The sequence below is a fragment of the Hippopotamus amphibius genome, chromosome 1 (assembly GCF_030028045.1).
Source record: "Hippopotamus amphibius kiboko isolate mHipAmp2 chromosome 1, mHipAmp2.hap2, whole genome shotgun sequence".
Lineage (NCBI taxonomy): Eukaryota > Metazoa > Chordata > Mammalia > Artiodactyla > Hippopotamidae > Hippopotamus > Hippopotamus amphibius.
The window spans coordinates 34,312,108-34,333,689 of NC_080186.1; the positions used below are offsets into that span (position 1 = coordinate 34,312,108).

At 41.2% G+C, this 21,582-nt stretch overlaps 1 protein-coding gene and 1 non-coding gene across 3 annotated transcripts in view; one reads left to right on the forward strand and one right to left on the reverse strand.

Moving 5' to 3' along the window:
- Positions 1 to 19,482, forward strand: part of CCDC30 (coiled-coil domain containing 30) — a 125,659-nt gene extending 106,177 nt beyond the window's left edge. For both annotated transcript variants that reach the window (XM_057707378.1, XM_057707387.1), the window contains 5 exons: positions 7,096 to 7,237; positions 11,016 to 11,152; positions 12,162 to 12,276; positions 18,310 to 18,377; positions 18,886 to 19,482. In XM_057707378.1, the coding sequence (XP_057563361.1) occupies positions 7,096 to 7,237; positions 11,016 to 11,152; positions 12,162 to 12,276; positions 18,310 to 18,377; positions 18,886 to 19,063 (640 nt within the window). In that variant the 3' untranslated portion in view covers positions 19,064 to 19,482. The remainder of the gene's footprint in view (positions 1 to 7,095; positions 7,238 to 11,015; positions 11,153 to 12,161; positions 12,277 to 18,309; positions 18,378 to 18,885) is intronic.
- On the reverse strand, positions 63 to 169 carry LOC130842341 (U6 spliceosomal RNA). Its single transcript, XR_009050407.1, has one exon. It is a non-coding gene; the product is annotated as a U6 spliceosomal RNA (small nuclear RNA).
- Positions 19,483 to 21,582: the final 2,100 nt, after the last annotated feature.

The window sequence follows — 21,582 nt, forward strand, 5'->3', positions numbered from 1 at the left end:
CCCACTGACTATTTTACAGTTGGTAGTATATATATGTCTGTGCTACTCTCTCACTTCGTCTCAAAAATATGGAACGCTTCACGAATTTGCGTGTCATCCTTGCGCAAGGGCCATGCTAATCTTCTCTGTATCGTTCCAATTTTAGTATATGTGCTGCCAAAGCGAGCACACTTCATGTCATCTTTTGTGTCTGATTTCTTTTGCTCAGCTTAATCTATGTTTTTTTAATACTCATAGCCATAAATTACGTGTCATTTTATTTTGAATATCTTTGATGGCTAGTGAGGCTGAATAGTTTTCCATGTTATTTGTCCACAGCCTTTAGGACCGTGGATCCTGACCCTAGCCGCACATGTGTGGGCCCCAACACATTAATTAAATCAGAATCTGTGAGGATAGGGCTTAGAGATCTATATTTTTCTAGGTGCCCATGTGATTCTGATGGGCACCTAGGGTTGAAAACTACAGCTTTAAGCAAGAAAATGGAAGGAATTGTCAAAACTCTAGGTTCATTTTTGTTTTCATTCCCCTGATCCCACTCCTGACCTTTACAAACAATGCTTATTTATTTCTGTATTTTCCCAGCTACTCTTCCAGAGGAGCAAATTCCTTGCCCTTTTGAAATAAAAAGACCATCTGGTTTTACTTAAACATAAGCAAAAGTTGTCCTTAAATTTTTAGAACATGAGTGTTGTGCTGCCTTATCGTGCTAGTAGTTAACAAGCCAAACGTAAACTTAGAGGGTCCACATGTACTTCAGGCAAGTTGGCCAACAAAACTTCTGAGCAAACTGATAGGTGTGCCAAATAGCCAGCCGGCTATGGAAGGGAAGGCTCGAAGCCCTTCCCAGCTGTACTGCATCCACACATTCTTCATACCACATAGCACTACTGGAGGAAGCCTCATTTTCGAGCAACAGGAGCTGGTTAGGTCAAGTATAATATTGAATACATTCACTTGATGGCACATAATACAGCTGTAAAAGATGGTGGCCATGAAGACTAGATAACAATGTGGGAAAATGCTTGTGATATAATAAAAAGAGCATAAGATAATTTTAATGTAGACAGTGTTTAAACAAAAGATGCTTATAAAAAAGACTGGCAGGAAGTACAACAGTATTATAATATTGATCATATGGGAGTTGGGTTTTTTCCCCAAATTTTCTGTAATTTATCATCTTTAAAAATTAAAGTAATTTTTTAATTCAAATTTTAATTTAGTTCAAATGATAGAATAAGACAGACAGCAGCTGTCTGGCATGGAAACTGCAGACATGGGTTTTAATATCCCGGGGCAGAATGGGTAAAAGAAATTCCAGAAATACATGTTGTGTTTCAAATGATGTCAAAATATCAGAGGAACTGTGAACAGCTGGGAAACTCAGAGAACGACAGGTGTACTGTTAGTGTTAAACCTCCGAAGCTATGGGCCAGAGGATGCTGAAACCCAATGGTTCTTTTGACAAGCTCTTCCTAGTACAAGGGAAAATGAGAACATTTATGAGATGGAAATATCTCCCTGTAAAGAGCCCAAGTCACAATTTGCAAGAATATATATCTCATATTATGTAGTGGGTGCTGCAGGGCCACAGAACTGAACAGGCCTAAGGCCGTTTTATGAACCCAGGTGTCTAGAGTAACTCTATTAATTGAGTTGTGTAGCAGAAACACTGAATAAGAATGTCTTTAAAAAGGGAAGGGTTGCTCTCTTACCTAAAAGTGCAGGTAGCTCAATGTTTCTGAAGTCTAGACTCCTTTCTTCTTGCTGCTCCAGCATCTTTAGCACTTATCCACATAGTTCAAGGTGGTTCACTACCGTATCCACATTTCATCCAACAAGAAGGAAAAAGGGGAAGGCAAGGGCATTCCATTTTACTTTAAGACACACTACTTCCACTCCAGCTATTGGCCAGAACTTACTCACACAGCCTCATCTAGCTTCAAGAAAAGCTAGAAAATGTAGTTCATGTTTGAGCAACCAAGTACCAAGCTAAAATCAGGGGGTCTACAATGATAGAATAAGGAGAAAGTGGATGGAGGATCCCCGCAGTCAGTCACTGCCACACGTACCAACAAGCTGGTGACAAGGCCCAGTGTGCATGTCTCTGGCCTATAGGAATTCAAACTTCTCTGCTTGGTATCTGGCTAACAGCTAAATTCATCTTTTAAGTGAAAAATATGCAAAATGATTCTTTTATTTTATTTACAACCAGAAAATAGGAGAGAGAGGGGCACTATTTTGGAAAATGGAAGAGTCTTGCAAAAACACGTTTAGAGGTAAGATATAACTTAAGGACATAAGACGCTCTTGGAATAGCTATCCCATCATAGTTTGACTAGAATTAGCATCTACATAAGTCTGCTTTGCTCTTCCCCTCCCATCCTCTTCCTAGTTCTTATGTAAAACAAAATATCTCATCAGGAGAAATCGACAATATCTGGTTTGCCCGGCTTTGCTGGTCTTATAGCACTGGGGTATAGTGGGAGATCACAGGCTCTGGAGTCAGATTCCTCTCTGTAGAAGAAACTCCCCTCTGTGTCAGGAGTCCCTAAGACCACCCTCGGGTTAGGCAATTCATTAGGACTGACAGATCTCAGGAAAGCTGTTACACTCATGGTTATGGTTTATGACAGTGAAAGGATACAGATTAAAATCATCAAAGGGAAAAAGCACATAGGGAGAGTTCAGGAGAGACAAGATGCAAGCAAGCTTCCTGTTGTCCTCTCCCAGTGGAGTAGTACAGGCAGTACTTAACTCTCCCTGTGAGATTGTATGACAACATGTATGAAGCGTTCCCAGCCAGAGAAACTCACCTGAGCCTTGATCCAGGGATTTAATCAGGGGTCAGGTAGACATGGAGAGCCCCAGTGATTGACCTAACTACTCAGTCTCCAGTCCCCCAACCCCACCAAAATCAAACTGAACCAGCATGGCCCAGGTCCAAGGTGAACAAAAATACATTCACCATAAATCATATTGTTAGCATAAAATATCTGGTGTGGCTTAAAGCCACAGCTATACAGAGACATTATTGTCAGGCAGGATATTCCAAGGGCTTAGAGGTTGTCTCCCAGGAGCCAGTCAAGGACTGGGAACCCAGTCCCACTGAGTTAAGTCTCCTGCCCAGCCTCCGTCTCCTGGTTCATAGAGTGAGGACATTCACAAGTTTGCTTTAAAATCACATGAGGTGTCATGTGAAAAGCCTGGAGCACACATTAGTTCTCTTCACTTAGTTAGAACTTCCTCCAGTTCGAGTGTCAGATCCCCATGTAGGCTCAGACAGCTGACATAGGCAAACTGTCAGTATCATAGGCCTGAATGACTGTGCCCTCCCGTGCCTGCAGTGACACAGAACAGATTCTTCATTCCTTAAACACTTTTCGTTTCAGTTAAAAAGGCATTATTCAAATTTCTAGGCTTTCAGGGAAATCAGAGGCTATAGAGACCATTAGAATATTATTTTGTTTAGAGTAGTTTTTCTGTTTTTAAGATACCAGGATGTAATTGACCGCAGATAACAAAAAACCTAATATATCTAGACAACTTTTTTGTTCTTATATAACAAGAAATCTGGAAGAAGGTGATTATGGAGATTGATTCGGCTGCTCAGTAGTGTTGTTAAGGACAGGCACTTTCCCTCCTTCTCCTCTGCCATGCTTGGAGGGCTGGTGGCTTTGTCCTTAGGCTTCTCACCTCATGGTTACAAGGCTGTGACTGTAGCTGCAGGTAGCACAGCCTCAGCAGGAGGGCGAGGGCAGCCAGAGCAGAGAGAGATGGTTTCTCAAGTTCTCAGTTTTCCAGAGGTGCCCAGCAGGACTTACCTGTCTCACACACCCAATCCCCACCCCACACACACCTGGGGCCCACCCACCTTCCTTGAGATCAAGGGATCCCTAAGGACACCTAAATGAAATTGCGTTCTGTTAGCAGAAAAGGCCATGCCTGCCCTTACCGCCTGCCACAAGTAGTCTGTTTACAATGAAACAGAAGTGGTGAGGGGGTCCCTCCCAAATATGCCCGAAGCTTTCTCCCAAACTTTAGCCTGCATCAGAACCCCCTGGAGGACTTATTAAAACACAGATCTACCGCCAGAGTTTCTTATTCTGTAATTCTGGGATAGAGCCTGAGACTTAGCATTTCTAACAAGTTCCCAGGTGATGATGATGTTGCTGGTCAGAGCACAGTTGGAGAAGCACTGCTGCGGGCTTAGAGGAAACCTGATTTGGGAACATTAGGTAGAGCGGTGGTTTACAGTAGGGGATAGTCTGCCTTCCAGGGCAAAGGGACTTTCAGCAACGTCTGGAGACCTTCCGGGTCGTCACACTGTAGAAGGCGGTACTGGCATCTTGTGGGTGGAGGCCAAGGCTGCTGCTGGGCATCCTTCAGTGTACAGGGCAGCCCTCTACAACAAAGAATTATCTGGCTGAAAATGTCTGTAGTGCAGAAACTCTGGTTCACAGTGTTTTGTGTTATTAGACCTCATAGGTGCAAAGTGAAACGTCTTAATTTTTAATTTGAAAAGGCAGTTTCTGAGTAAGAACATTTTTTTTTGTAACTTTAGTTCTCTTCTTTTAGTTAGCCTGTTTCAGGCACTATTTTTTTTTAATATATTTATTTATTTATTTAATTGGCTGTGTCGGGTCTTTTTTTTGCTGTGCGCGGGCTTTCTTTAGTTGCAGTGAGTGGGGGCTACACTTCGTTGTGGTGCGTGGGCTCCTCCTTGCCGTGGCTTCTCTTGTTGTGGAGCACAGGCTCTAGGCGCATGGGCTTCAGTAGTTGCAGCACATGGGCTCAATAGTTGTGGCTCATGGTCTCTAAAGCACAGGCTCAATAGTTGTGGCGCACAGGCTTAGTTGCTCTGCGGTATGTGGGATCTTCCTGGAGCAGGGATCGAACCCGTTTCCCCTGCATTGGCAGGCGGATTCTTGACCACTGCGCCACCTAGGAAGCCCTGAGTAACAATATTCTTATTTGGAAAGCACAGTCATCTTCAGAGTTTACCTAGTGGTGGTATGCAGGCTTTAATCTATTTTCTTGTTTACTCAGATTAGTTGTTATGGTAGCTTGAAATTATAACAAATTTTGGGGTTTTTTTTTAAATAATAGGTTTATTGAGATATAATTCACATACCATACAATTCACCCATTGAACATGTACAAATCAGAAACTTTTAGTTGTACGTCCATCGCCACAATCAATTTTAGAACATTTCATTACCCCAAAAAGAAACCCTTTAGCTATACCCGACATCCCCAGTTTCCCTTCCTACCCCCAGCCCCAGGCAATCATTAATCTACTTTCTTTTGCTCTGTATTTATCTCTTCTGGACATTTCATATGAATGGAATTGTATAATAAGTGGTCCTTTGTGACTGGCTTCCTTCACTTAGCACAGTGCTTTCAAAGTTCATTCATGTTGTAGCCTGTGTCAGTACTTCATTCCTTTTTATAGCTGAATAATGTTCCATTGTACAGATACTCTGGTTTTTTTTTTGTTTGTTTTTCTTTTTTATTTTTATTTTTTAATTTTTATTTTTTTTTGGGGGGTACACCAGGTTCAATCATCTGTTTTTATACACATATCCCCGTATTCCCTCCCTTCCTTGACTCCCCCCCACTCGAGTCCCCCCCACCCTCCCCGCCCCAGTCCTCTAAGGCATCTTCCATCCTCGAGTTGGACTCCCTTTGTTATACAACAACTTCCCACTGACTATTTTACAGTTGGTAGTATATATATGTCTGTGCTACTCTCTCGCTTCGTCTCAGTTTCCCCTTCACCCCCCGCCCCCTCCCATACCTCGAGTTCTCCAGTCCATTCTCTGTATCTGCTTCCTTGTTCTTGTCACTGAGTTCATCAATACCATTTTTAGATTCCGTATATGTGAGTTAGCATACAGATACTCTGTGTTTTGTTTATTGATTCATCAGTTGTTGGAAACTTGGGTTGTTTTCACCTTTTGGCTATTGTGAATAGTGCTACTGTGAACATGCGTGTGCAGGGTTTTGTGTGGAAATGTGTTTTCATTTTTCTTGGATATATACTTAGGAATGGAATTGCTAGGTCATATGGCTCTATGTTTAACCACTTGAGAAACTGCCAGACTTTTTCCATTTGACAGTCCTACCAGCAGTGTATGTGTTCCAGTCTCTCCTTGCCAGTACTTGTTATTTTCTTTCTTTCTTTTTTTTAAATTTCTACTGTTGTAAATATTTGAATGATTATAAAAGATGGTTTAAATTTCTTTTTTTAAGAAATATTTATTTTTATTTGGTTGCACCAGGTCTTAGTTGCAGCTTACCAGCTTCTTAGCAGCGGCATGTGGGCTCCTTTGTTGCAGCTTGTGGGCTTCTTAGTTGTGGCACACAGGCTTCTTAGTTGTGGCATGCATACTCTCAGTTGTAGCATGCACGTGGGATCTAGTTCCCTGACCAGGGATAGAACCCCGGCTCCCTGAATTGGGAGCTTGGGTCTTAACCACTGCACCCCCAGGGAAGCCCCTTATCTTTCTTTTTTATTTTAGTCATTCCACTGGATGTGAAGTGGTATTTCATTGTATTTTTGATTTGCATTTTCTTAATAGCTAATGATGTTGAACATCTTTTCATGTGTTTATTGGTGGTAAGTCAAATATATGTCAGAATCAGAGTAAGAGTTTTGACCTGTATAGAACTGGCATTTAGAAGTCTAGACTCAAGGCAAAGACTGAGAGCAAACCCAGTTGTCTGGAAAAATAGACGAGATAGAAGTGGGTTATATCACTGTCCAAGGGTATAGCCAAGAATTAGAAAGTTTTAAATTAATGACTAGATCAGTGGAACGGGATTCAAAATTTTTAGATGTCAGGGGTCAGAAGTCAAGCAGTTTCCTGAGTTGGGGATGATGGAACCTGGTGTTATTTAGGAGGTTGTACGTGGTCCATTCCCCCGACCTGGGGCAAGAAGTCCTGCAGATGTGAGGCAGGACAAGTCTCCATCTCTGGTGCCAGGCCCTGACAAAGCAAGAAGAGGAAACCCAAGAAAGGTGCCTATTGAGGAGGCAAAATACATTTCCACTGTGTTCAGGTGCACCTATATTTAAATTTACTTTTGTAGAAACTATAATGAGAAACATCACCACCACAAAGCCAAGCTTCGCAGAGTCAAGGATCGTTTAGTTCATGAAGTAGGACTCCGAGATGAGAGAATCAAACAACTTGAAAATGAGATTGGAGCCCTGCAGCAACAAATGGAAAAGGTGAGGGGAAAAGGTGGCGAGCTCACTGGTGATGACGGCGCTGGTCATCTGGAGGAAGCCCACTCGTTTTTTAATGTATTTGTGGCCTCTTCATAGCCCAGGTTTCCATTTCTTTGCTTAGCATCCTTTTTCAATTTGAGTAATTGTTTAAGCCCTGACCCAAAATGTGTAAGTAAGACTCGTAGTGATGCTGGATCAAATTGGACACAGAAAATATTCTGTACTGCTGCTTAGGACTAGTGTCTTGCCTTCAAACAAAAATATCTTTTCTTAATCACCCTTCAGCAGAGACTTCCAAACCACCCTCTGTAACTCATGCCTAATTTATGCAGCCCTCATTTTGCCTCACGTTTCTGTCCATTTTAAATGGCAGTAGAAACAGGTGACCCCTATTCTTTTATCAATCCTTAACTAGTGCCTTCAGGCTGTTTGCTAAAAATCCCTGGTTTCTTTGTGTGTCTTGTCACTCCTGTGTTTTTCTAGTGTGTGGATAGGAAGGACCTGGAGCAGATGAATGGAATCAAGTGCCAAATGGCCTTGAGGGCATTAAACTTACATCAATTCAAAATGGAGAGCAACTGATTTGGCCAGGAATGTTTCCCTTCTGGAAATCCCCAGCCCATTTCAGAATTTTGAAAATGTTGGCCTCAGTCCTAAATTACTCATTTCTTCACCCAACAAACTGTCATCGTACCACCACTCTGTTCCAAGGATACGAAAACAATTTATGTAAATTCAGTTATTCCGTGGGCTATTGTAGGACTCTAGGTTAAGAATCCCTAGATTACACACAATAAAACATTTGAGGATTATAACAAAAGGATCACCAATATTGTGTTTTTAGTTTTAAAAACTCCTCTTGATACTCTAAACTGTAGTGAGAAAGGAAAATAAGATTTTGCAGTACCTTCCTGTTTTGGCACTAATTCATCAAACTTTTAAAGATTCAGAGCCAGGTTAGACTCACAACTAGGAAAACAATATAGAAAGTATAACAGAAGAAAGTAGCAACCCTGGTTCATGGGCCCCCCAGAAATATCATCAACATGTTCTATATGACCCATTCTTCCTTGTGATGCCTGCCTTCCACTTCCAGGCTTACAGGGCAAAACCAGCCTCCTGCTTTCAGCAGGCATATTTCCTGACTGCACTATGTTGGATAGTGTACCCCCAAAATTCATGTCTCCCCAGAACCTCAGAATGTGACCTAATTTGGAAGTAAGGTGTTTGCAGGTATAAACAGTTAAGATGAGGTCATACTGGATTAGCATGAACCCTGAATCCAACGTGACTACTATCGTTATAAGAAGAGGAAAAGACACAAAGAGACGCACGGGAAGAAGGCCATGTGATGCTGAGGCAGAGATTGGAGTGATGAAGCCACAAGTCAAGGAACACCATGGATTGCTAGCAACCACCAGCTAACAGAGAGCCATGGACCAGATTCTCCCCCAGATCCCCCAGAACTAACTTCTAGCCTCCAGAACTGTGAGAAAATAAATTCCTGTTGTTTTAGGTTGCCCGGTATGTGGTAATTTGTTACAGCAGCCCTAGGAAACTAACACATCTACCCAAAGAACCACAGATCTCCATGAAATTTACTGGAGACTGCAAGTAAGCAGAGGCAAGGGAAGAGTGGTTGGTGTTGGCCTTGGACAGACTGGATGCAAAGTCTAGCCCTGCCACTTAATAGTTCCGTGACCTTGCCCAAGTCGCTGCACATCATTTTCTTCCTCTGTAAAATAGGGAAATAATCCTTAACCTCATAGGGCTTTTGTGAGGTTTAAAATGTGAAATGGCTAAAGTGGGACCTGGCACATATAAATTTTCATAGATGTTGTTATCCTCTTCTTAGTATAAAATCTCTTAGAAGCATGTTCATAGGTAGATGTACCACAGTGGTACAGACCTGGAGCTCCCAATTTTACTTCTTTTAGGGCCTGTGAACCAGAGTCCCGAGCATACAAAAGTTGACCTCACTTTCTAAGCACCAAATCTCCGGAAAATAATGGCACTTTGGGAGGGGCACTTCATTCCTTCAGCCTTCTCTTATTCAGTTGCGTCCACTGACTGTGACCACCCGAACCAGATTTCCCTGAATATTTTATTTTATTATGCGAGAAGGTATCCTCATTTTTTGGTTCCAAAAAATACAGTATATCCAATGGACAGGGTGTCAGTAGCCTGCCCCACTCAATTTCCTTTCTAATCCAGTTATAACTGCAGAGAGTGTTATTTGTGGGTGGCTGCTTCTACTCTCAATCCTTATCATAAATGTATTTAAATAATAGCAGGCAAGACTATTGTTAGACATTGAAGGGTCCTGGATGAAGGACTTTAAAATCTGGAAGAGTTTGTTTCAAAACATCCTGTAATCTCTTTTCTTACAATTCCTTAAAAATAGATGAACAGCCTTTCTTTCTCGCTCCCTTCCTTCCTTCTTTTCTTCCTTCCTTCCTCTCTCTCTCTCTTTCTTGAATTGTAATTGACATAACATTATATTAGTTTCAGGTATATAGCATAATGATTCAATATTTGTATATATTGCTAAATATTCACAAGAAGTCTAGTTAACATCCATCACCACACATAGTTACAATTTTTGTTCTTGTGAGAACTTTTAAGATCTACTGTCTTACAACTTTCTCATCTGCAATACAGTATTACTAACTATAGTCACCATGCTGTACATTCCATCCTCATGACTTATTAACAACTGGAAGTTTGTATCTTTTGACTGCCTTCACCCATTTCACCCACCCCTCTCCACCTCTGGCAACCACCAATCTGTTCTCTGTATCTATGAGTCTGGTTTTTTTTTGTTGCTTGGATTTTTTTTAAGATACCACATACATGGACAGCCTTTCCTGAATGACCTATATTAGTACCTTATTAAAGAAAGTTGCCCCTCTGAATGATCTATATTAGTACCTTATTAAAAGAAAGTCACCCCTCTTAACCCTGTGATTCACCCATCTGCCAGAGGTGGGAGCAAACACAAATAGGTGAAGGCACTTGCCTCTCACCACTGACAGGTCCTTGGTGAAGTGAGAAGGGCAGATCTACCCTTGTGAACTCCTAAACTCCTCACCAACAGTGATATTTACTAATATCTGCTGCCTCAATATAAGAATGTTAGTGTTTTTTCACAAAATGGCATCCTTTATCATTTTAGCTATGACTTCACTAGCTATTGCTTTCAGAGAAAACTTTGGTAGAAAATGAAACATGGTGTCAAGCTAGAAATCATTTCAGCATCATCACTGCAAGAATATCCTCGGTACCTGGCTTACATGCTGGACTTGCCAACTGAGACCCTGACACTTTTTGTCTAGTGAGGTGATTAGATTCCCATCTTCCTCCCTTTGCCTTAAAAAGACTGTAACTACAAAGCAGATGGAAATGTATCACGTGGAAATCTTTCTCAATATGGAGCTTCAGAGAATTCAGTTGTATTTGTTAGTGACTCGATACCTATGGAATTAGAATACAGATGAGAGCATTGGGACCTTATTGGAAGTTGAGTGTTCAGATACTTTAAAATGTTAACCCAAGAGAATGAGTAATTGTCCAAACAAAACACATGACATAAAATAACTAAGATAAATAGAAAAACAGTCTAGCTGACGATGTCAGCAAACAGGTAAAGACAGACTAAAAGATAGGAGAAAAGAAGTTTACAAGGCAATTTGCTGTCAGAGTTTAGAAACAGGCTGATGCTCTTAAGTGTGTAATTCTGTCCCCTGCTGGGGTAATTAGGGAGCTTTATTATCCCTAGGAGAAGGCATTCCAGGATGAGATCACTGCCCAAAATGATATCCTGCTCCTAGAAAAGAGGAGACTTCTGGAACAGCTCACAGAGCAAGAGGAACTGATCCACGGCAACAAATGGATGATGTCTTCTGTCCAGAGCAGGTAGGGGCTTGCCCGAGTCACCTGTGCGCTCCACAAAGGGGATGTTTCTCCCTCTACAAAGAGATCGTTGGTGGTCCTTTGAGTTTGTGGCCTACCTCATAACTGTTTCTCTGCCATTCTGCTGTTTTTAGCAGTTCACACAAGTGGCAGAAGTTGTGACATTAAAGAGGAAAATGTCATGGAGAAGGCGGGCTAGGCATTCAGATAGGCTTTTTCATGGCAGCATCGCCTCCTGAGGACCCAGCTGTATTCATTCAGGCCCTTCCCTTCGTGTGTGTTGACACCCAGGTTTATCCTTTGGCACCTATGGAATCAAGGTAGAGCAAGAGAGATTTGGGCTGGCATCCCAGCTCTATGACTTTCTGGTTTTATCTTCTTACACAAGTTACTTTGCCCACTCTGAGCCCTCAGTTTCCTCATCTGCAAAATAGGCTTCATAACAGTATCTATTTCATGGGGTGGTTGTGGGGATTAAAGGGAATAATACAGGAAAAGTTTTCAGTTCTTACTGTGTGGAGAGGTTGCAGTGCCTACATACATGGTAGGTACTTAGCAAATGGCTGCTGCTGCTGCTAATACTGCCGCTGCTACTACTATTTTTACTTCTACTTCTCCTGCTGCTGCTGCTGCTGCTGCTGAAACTAAAGCTTGGGATGACTGTGATGCAGAACCAGATGCAGGCTGTGTAGCTACAGGGTTTGAAGGGACGCAGAGTCCCTCCCCTAAATGGGATCATATCCTTCCTCAGGTTTCTCAAGGGCTGGAATTGTGCCTTTCGGATTCTTGCATATAGTGTGTCTCTCTTCTCAGTATGTATTTAATGACTGTATACAAGCCAGAAGCTTATTCATTTTTCACGTGGTCTTGGAATATGGTGGGAATTATTCTGGCAAAGTTTGTTCTAAAATCCGGCAGTAGGCTAAGACCCAAAGCTAGTGGGAAGGAGGAGAGAGTTTTTAGGAATGATACAGAAATGTTTAGTTACACCTCTGATTTATGCCATTCTTAGAGTACTTTTCCTGGATAAAGAAAATAAGCAGCTACAGGAAAACAGTCTCCGGCTCACCCAGCAGGTGGGTCTCTTAGAGCGCATCATAAGGAGCATCCAGATCCGCAGAGGGGAGGTAAGGCTCTGTTTCCTTCATCTTCTGCATGTGGCCGTAGCCTGCACTTGGCCTCATGGTGGGCTGTGCAAAGAGGCTCACCGGCTGCACACTGGGGCAGCAGGCCTTGGGACTGCTCTTGGCCAACGTTGCTCCTCATCAGGTCAGCTTTTGTTCAACGCACTCCTCCTATGTGATCGCAAAGCACTTTGTGGATGCCTCCTGGCTTCTTCCTTAACACACTGTGTTGTCATTGCCTTTTCACTTCTCTGTCTCATCATCTCACCCGTGACATCCTGGAGGGCAAGGGCTGCATCTCATACACCACTGTATCTATGGACAGGTGCTCCATAAATATTTGAGAATGAGCTATTTGAGGATGTTGTGTCCTCACACAGATGCCTCATTCTCAGCTACCTTATCTGCCCTGTATTATTCTAGCCCCGTCTGAGACATGAGCCCATCTGAGGCTCAGAAAGGTAAAGTGAAGCTAGTCTGGTCTGGCAAGGAATCAAGCCTAAGGAGAACATCTGAGTCAGAGAAAAGCAATTATGTTATAAAAATCCAGGCAGGGAAGTAGCCACCTCCAGAGAGATGGGGCAAGTGGTCTACGTTCAGATGAGGTCCAGGGTCTGGCTGGTGAGCGAGTCAGCTAGAGGGACGTCAGTAAGCAAAGCTGCATTCTGAATCCAGGATGGAGGCTGCTTGCTTTCTCTCCTGGCTTGTATCACCTGCTAGGCATTTCTTTCCAGGATACCTCACAGTAGCTCTTGCTCATTGAGTACTATAGCTATGAGCATAAGACCTGCATCATGTTTGCTTTCAGAAAGGTTTTTTTTTTCCTAGTTTTTAAGTTGTTTTGCAGATTTTATCAAAAGTAGAACTGCCAGATGATGTGACTTAATTTCCAACAGTTTATGTCTTTGCTTGAGCTACAACTGTTAATTGTCGTCATTCTCTCTTTTACTTAATCATTCATTCAATAAACATTTATTAATTCTAAGAACTGTGGTAGGTCCTAGGAATGTGGAAGATAGTTCCTGTTTTCAGAGGCCTTCAGTCTAGTAGAGGACAGACATATACATGAAAAAATACTGTAGTATTGTCAGTGCTCATTTACAGTCCTTAGTGGAGTATTTTTTGGGACCAATAGCTTTGAGATCCATAATATTATCATCAAATCAGGATAAGAAATGTCACATGAGTCAGAACTATAGTGCATCAAGCTCAATATTCCATGTGTGACAAAGGTACCAAGTTGTAATATCTTGACACCTATTGGAGTGAACAACTCCAAAACTGTTTATAAACTTAGATTCTTTTTAAAAAAAGTTTGTTTGTTTGTTTATTTGCTGCGTTGGGCCTTCATTGCTGTGGGCTTTCTCTAGTTGCAGCAAGCCAGGGCTACTCTTCGTTGTGGTGTGCGGGCTTCTCATTGTGAAGGCTTCTCTTGTCACAGAGCACGGGCTCTAGGTGAGCACTCTAGCCAAGCGGGCATCAGTAGTTGTGGCGCATGGCTCAATAGTTGTGGCTTGCAGGCTCTAGAGCACAGGCTCAGTAGTTGTGATGCACATGCTTAGTTGCTCTGAGGCAAGTGGGATCTTTCTGGACCAGGGATCAAACCCATGTCTCCTGCATTGGCAGGTGGATTCTTAACCACTGCGCCACCAGGGAAGTCCCTAAACTTAGAGTCTTATGGATCCTCCAATTCAATCCTCTCATTTTACACGAGATGGAGATAAAACCCAGAGAAGTTAAATGATATGTCTGAGGCCACATAGCTACTGCTTACATTTCCCAGATCTCTTGATTCTCAGTGATTACCACATATGCAAATAGATCACTACACAGATCCCTGAGATCAGACGTATCCTTCCTTGGGGCTACAGTGGTGACAGCTTGACATTCATTGGGTGCTTACTATGTGCCTGGGACTGTTCTAAGCATTTTATGTATATTATCTCATGTAATCCACACAATAATCTTGTGTGAAAAGTCTGTCATTCCTGTTTTCGCAGTTGAAGAAACTGAGACCTGGAGAGGTGAAGAGACATCATTGCCCAAGGTCACATAGCTGATAAGTAGAAAAACAAGAACTGAAACCAGCACTGTCTGGTCCCTGCTTTTAGCCACTATCTCATAATACTCCAAGTCAACTGTTTCCATTGCAGGGGCTTTGGAGTGACCAGGGACATGACCTTGTAATAGACCACATTTCTGCCTGTATGGTAATTCCATCTTTCTTCTCAATTGGCTTATAAACTCCAAGAGAGCAGGAACTCTGCCTATCTTGTTACCCACTGTATCCCAAATACTTAGCTCCTGGGTCACTGCAACAACTTCTTAACTCGTCGCCTTTCAATCTTTCCTCCTCTTCTAATCTGCCCTGCCTGCGCCACTAGACCCGTCATCATGAAACACTGCTTGATTTCATAGCACTTCACGTCAAAGAGTTTCAGAGACTGCCTTTGTCTATAAGATGAAGTTTATGGGCTTCCCTGGTGGCGCAGTGGTTAAGAATCCTCCTGCCAGTGCAGGGGACACAGCTTTGATCCCTACTCCAGGAAGATCCCACATGCTGTGGAGCAACTAAGCCCGTGCGCCACAACTATTGAGCCTGTGTGCTGCAACTACTGAAGCCCGCTCGCCTAGAGCCCATGCTTGGCGACAAGAGAAGACACCAGTGAGAAGCCTGTGCACCACAGCTGAGAGTAGCCCCTGCTCACAGCAACTAGAGAAAGCCCACGTGCAGCAACGAAGACCCAACACAGCCAATAAATAAAATAAAAATAAATAAGCAAATTTCTTAAAAATAATGAGGTTTATTCATTCAACACATATTTATAGGCCATCTACAGTGTGCCAGGCCTCTTGCTATTTCCCATACAGCTTGAATATGATTATGAACGAGAGATATTGCCTGTCCTGCCAGAACTCAGGCCTAGCGAGGGTGACAGTTGTGTAAGTGGCAGCTGCCACGCACTGTGATAAATCCTGCAAGAGCAGTAGGCCCAGAATGCCAAGGAAGCAGGGAGATTTGTGTCTCAACCTGTCTGGCGTGGCTAGGGAAGGCTTCCGGAGCTGTTGATGTCTAAACTACAACAGAAAAAGGGTTAGGGCTAGGACTAGGGCTAGGGTTAGGGCTGGGGTTAGGGTTAGGGTTAGGGTTAGGGTTAGGGCTAGGGTTAGGGTTAGGGTTAGGGTTAGGGTTAGGGCTAGGGCTAGGGAACTGAAGCCACGTAAGAGCTTTCCAAATTCCAAATGCCTTTCTGACAAACCTGATCAAATGAAACTAGTCTATTCGCTGTTTCCCCAAAAACTCTGACGTTTCTTCCTTTGTATGATGTATTTTCCTTTCTTGGAAAGATACATCTCATCTCCCGTCTCCCATCTACCCAGCATTTGTCTTTTGAAATTCTATGGTTCCCATAGTCTATAGCCAGAGGAGTCTTTAGAACATACATGTAGTCTGAGCAGATATCTCAACACTGTGAGTATTTCCTGCAGCCTTGAGGATAAAACCTACATTTTCTAACATGGTCTTTTCATGCTCTGTAACTAGGCCTCTGGTCTGTTTTGGTCTACCTTTTTCTGAGAAAGAATTTTTGGTTTTTAAAGTAACGGGGCTCAAAACAGGTACTTTTTTTTAATGATTTAAAGGGACAGAAAATGTTTACCAGAGTATTAAGAACTTATCTAATAGAATGGAATGATTATATCAGCTAACATGAGGTAATTCATGTAGAAAACTGGATATGAAAAGCAGGCTAGCAGTGAAAAGAACTACTATAAAAAATACAGCATTTTTTTATTATTTTTAAAATAATTTTATTTACTGAGGTCACCTTGGTTTTTAACGTTATATAAGTTTCATGTGTATAACCTTTGACTTCTATATACACTACAGCATGCTCACCACTGAAAATTTAGTTTCCATTCATCCATCCATCTATCCATCCCCCTTTTGCCCATTTCACCCTCCCCCACCTTCCCCTTTGGTAATCACTTCTCTGTTCTCTGTATCTATGTGTTTATTTTTGCTTGCTTTGTTCTTTTTTATTATTATTATTCCACATGTGAGTTAAATCATATGGTCTTCCTCTGTTTGACTTATTTCACTTAGCATAATATCTTCAAGGTCCACCCATGTTGTCGCAAATCGCAAGATTTCATCTTTATATATGTATAATCTACTTTTATCCATTCATCCATTGATGGGTACTTAGGTTGTTTCCATATTTTGGCTATTTTTTTTTTTTTTAATTTTATTTATTTATTATCTATTGGCTGCATTAGCTCTTTGTTGCTGCGTGCCAGCTTTCTCTAGTTGTGGAGAGCGGGGGCTACTCTTCATTGCAGTGCACAGGCTTCTCATTGCCGTGGCTTCTCTTGTTGCAGAGCACAGGATCTAGGTGCACGGACTTCAGTAGTTGTGGCGTGCGGGCTTAGTTGCTCCACAGCATGTGGGATCTTCCCGGACCAGGGCTCGAACCTGTGTCCCCTGCATTGGCAGGCAGATTCTTAACCACTGCGCCACCAGGGAAGTCCGATATTTTGGCTATTATAAATAATGCCATAGGGGTGCATACAGCTTTTTAAATTACCGTTTTTGTATTCTTCAGATAAATACCCAGAAGTGGGACTGGATCATGTGGTAGTTCTTAGTTTTTTCAGAAATTTCCATACTGTTCTCCATAGTGGCTGCACCAATTTACATTCTGACCAACAGTATATGAGGGTTTGCTTTTTCCCACACCCTTGCCAACACTTGTTATTTCTTCCCTTTTTGATAACAGCCATTCTAACGGGTGTGAGGTAGTATCTCATTGTGGTTTTGATTTGCATTTCCCTAATAATTAGTGTTGTTGAACATCTTTTCATGTGCCTGTTGGCTATCTGTATGTCTTCTTTGGGAAAAAATGTTTATTTAGCTCCTGTGCTCATTTTTTAATTGGTCATTTGGTTTTTTGTTGTTAAAAGTATGACATGTATAGTTACCAAATATTCTATTCTTATAGGTATTAGGGATTACATTCCCCCTCCCCACCAATTTTGTAGTGATATAATTGATATATAACATTGTATAAGTTTAAGGTGTAAAATATAATGATTTGATGTATGTATATATTGCATATTAAAATAATCACCATAATAAGATTAGTTAACATTCATCATCTCATATAGTTACAATGTTTTTTCCTCATGACAACAACTTTTAAGATCTGTTCTTAGCAACTTTCAATATATATAATACAATACTGTTAAATATAGTCATCATGTTATATAGTACATCCCCAGAACTTATTTCTCTTACAAGGGGAAGTTCATACCTCTGACCACATTCACCTAACTCCCCCATGCCTGACAACTGCAAGTCTGGTCTCTGTTTCAATAAGGTTGGTTTTTTAAACTCCAAGTGTATATGAGATCATACAGTATTTGTCTTTCTCTCTGTCTGACTTATTTCACTCAGCATGATGACCTCAAGGTCCATCCATGTTGTCACAAGCAGCAGGATTTCCTTATTTTGTTAAAAAATTAGCACAAGCAGCAGGATTTCCTTATTTTGTTAAAAAAATTTTTTTCTTTGCTGAATAGTATTCTATTGTACACATATTCTTTATCCATTCGTCTATCAGTGGACACTTACGTTGCTTCCATATCTTGGCTATTGTAAATAATACTGCTATAAACATGGAGTGCAGATATCTCTTTGGGACAGTGATTTCATTTCCTTCAGATATATACCCAGAAGTGGGATTGCTGGATCATATGGTAGTTCTCTTTTTAATTTTTTGAGGAAACTCCATACTGTCTCGCATAGTGGCTGCACCAATTTACGTTCCCACCAACAGTACATAAGAGTTCCCTTTTTCCCACATCTTCTCCAGCATTTGTTATCTCTTGTCTTTTCGATGATAGCTAGTCTAACAGGTGTGAGGTGAGGGGGTTACATTTTTAACCAAAAATATAGATAAGGTATAAGTTCTAGGGTCAAATCACCAATGGTTTATCATTATAATTTTTTAATATTCATCCTTTCTTTTCTTTTAGGAAATGACAATTAGTGGCATCCCGGAATTTGAAGTATTGAATAAAATTGTGCCCTTACCAAGCTCCAGGTGAGTAAAAGCAAGACAGTCATCCGCGTGCCTGAGAATTATGGCTGCCTAATTGGTTCTAGTTACTGGCTTGAGAAAGCATAGCAGGGACTTCCCTGGTTGTCCAGTGGTTAGGACTCTGTGCTTTCACTGCCTAGGGGGAACTAAGATCTTGCCAGCTACATGGCCCGGCAAATAAATAAATAAATAAATAAATAAATAAATAAATAAATAAATAAATAAATAAATAAATAAATGCATAGCATTTGGGAGTAGTATTCTCTATATTTAGTATCTGAATCTTTTAATTCCTTTTCCTCTTGCCACCGCCTCACCCGCACAGTTGACGGAATCCTGACTTAAGGTAGAAAACAATCCATGAACATGAGTTTAAGGTCAATTTTATTTGGTTTTCTTTGTGTTTGACAGTTGTAAAAATTGACATCCTATTGATGCCTTAACCCTGTAACCCCAAAGTGCAGCCAAAAGATCCCATCTACACAGAGTCCTCACACATGGCCATTCTTAGTTTTTCAGGAACGGGTTTGGTAGAGTCAGCTGGAAGTCTTCAAGAGACTGAAGAACATAGGTCAGAAGAAGCAATGGCAAACCCCAAGTCCCTCGAGTCTCTTTCATGTTCACAGAGTTCTGAAGCTGGATACATAAACGTGGCTTCTCTGAAAGAAACACATCGCATCCAAGAATAAGACCAAGTCAGAACTATAAAATCACTAGAGTCTCAACCTAGACTGATGAAAGCTGCTAACTTAAAGCTTGGGAGTGAAGATGGAGCATGGAGAAGAGTCAAGAGTTACGACAGATCCTCACTGGGCATCAACCAGGAGTCTTCAAAATTGCTGATAAATTCATTAAACCTGTTCTAAAAATGGATTTCTCAAGTTTGTTTAGTATCCTCAAATGCCTTGTATTGATCAATGTTGTGACAAGTTCAATGGTTTAATTAGGTTTTTGTTCAGCAGGGCACATATACAGCTAATTCAGCATTCTTTCTATTCCTGTTGTCATGGGTATTTTCTTATTTATTTTTTAATTTAAAAGTAAAAACAATGTAATCACCTTAAAGCAAATATTTGAGAAAGAAAAAGAAAACTATAAAGCATGCATTCTTAACACAACTGTTTTCATTTATTCTTTTCTGGTTCTTATTCAAATGTATATATTTTAAATGGTTATTTATTGTATATTCATTTTTATCATCTGATTTTAAATTTAATATATCATAAAACATTTCCCCATATTTCAGCAGTCTTCATAATTATTCTTTCAATAGCCACATGGTATTCTATCATGTTGATGCCCTATAAATTCTCTTGTTTGACATTTGTTTCTACTTTTTTACTACTTAAGATTATGCTGTGATGAAAGTCTTTGTAAATGTAGCTCTTTTCTTCTCTTGAGTTACTCCATAAAACACATTTACACAATCAGCATAATTGGGTTAAAGCATATAAATGTTATATAGTTTGGAAACATCACTTGTCAAATTGCTTTAAAAAAAGACTGTGTCAACATACTGTGTCTATAGTTGAACTCTTTAAGCCTCAATTTCTTGATCCATAAAATGGGAGCAATGGTAGTTCCTATCCCATAGAGTTATGAGGACCAAATGAAATGAAGTGTGTATCTAGCACTTAGTAAAAGCTTAATAAATACTAGACCTCATTATTTATTTTCACTAGCAGTTTGGATGTACTAGTTTTTCCACAACCTCATCAACATTGGGTATTATCAATTAAAAAAAAGTATTCTAAATAGTTGTTACAAAACTATACTAAAGGATGGTTTCTGCTGCTCCTTCCCTTCCTCCCCATTTCCCTCCTTGTTCTCCTCCTTTCTCTTCTTCACCTTCAATTGGAGGTAGAGAAAGAGACCAAGGGGAGAGGGAAAGTAACCGGAAATTTTCAAAAAGACCCCTTAAGTTGAGATACACTGAATTATTGTGTATAACCCTTGCTTATTCAGACCACTGAGCTAGAAAGGATGGTCAAAGGATATAGGAAATAATAGCTGTGATACTGCTAAGCCTTACCCAATTCATTCAATTCACTGGATTCATTGACTCTATTTATTGAATCCCTACTATGTGCTATTCAATAGTGGGCACCCTTGTGAAGACAAAGAGAGTCTCAGTTTTTGTTGTTGAACCCAAGTCCATGTGCCTGCAGCACAGTGAGGACAAACAGAAACACCAGAATTTAGAACAGAGAAAGGCTTATTGCACGGGCCAAGCAAGGAGAATGGGCAGCTTCTGCACAGAAGACCTGAACTCCCCAATGGTTTTCAGGGAAGAGTTTTTATTTATTCATTCATTCATTCATTTTCATTCATATTTTGGCTGTGTCAGATCTCAGCTGCAGCACAAAGGATCTTTTGCTGCAGTGCCCAGACTCTTCATTACGGTGCACAGGCCTCTCTCCAGTTGTGACATGTGGGCTCTAGAGCATGTGGGCCCTTCAGCAGCAGCACACAGGCTCTCCAGTTGCAGCATGTGGGCCCAGCTGCCCCGCGGCACATGGGATCCCAGTTCCCCAACCAGGGATGGAACCTCAGTCCCCCACGTTGCAAGATGGACTGTCACCACTGGACCACCAGGGAAGTTCCCAGGGAAGAATTTTGGGGTAATGGCTGCAGGGTGTATGAATTTCTCCCAGTTGGTTGGTGGTGAGGTAACAGGGTGATGTTCCAGCAATCTCAGTCATCAACCTTTTAGTTCCCACCAGTCTTCTGAAGTCTCAGAAAGTAGTTACCATCCTCCACCTGGGTGGGGGGCCTCAGTTCCTACAGAACTCAAAGATCTGTGTCAGACTGTTATGTATATCCCATGAGGAAGAACTAGGACTCTTTTATCACTGAACTGTATGTAATTTTTAAAAAATTTTATTGGAGTATATTTGATCAACAATGTTGTGTTAGTTTCAGGTGTACAGCAAAGTGAATGAACTATAACTTTTTGACTACTCTTCCTTTGTTTTTGCATTCCCCCACTTCCCTAATTAGTATCTGTTTGAATCTGCTCTTTAGAACTCAGGGAAGGTCTAGGAGGCTGAAGCGTTTTTCTACAAACAAGAAACAGGGTACACACACGGAAAGGGTTTTGTATATGGGAATGTCCTACGGGGTCCTGTTTGGTTTTGGTCCCCTCTTTTCTTTGACACTCAGTCTTAAGGGAAACCGGTGGACGAGGAAGGGAATAAAGTTTCGACTA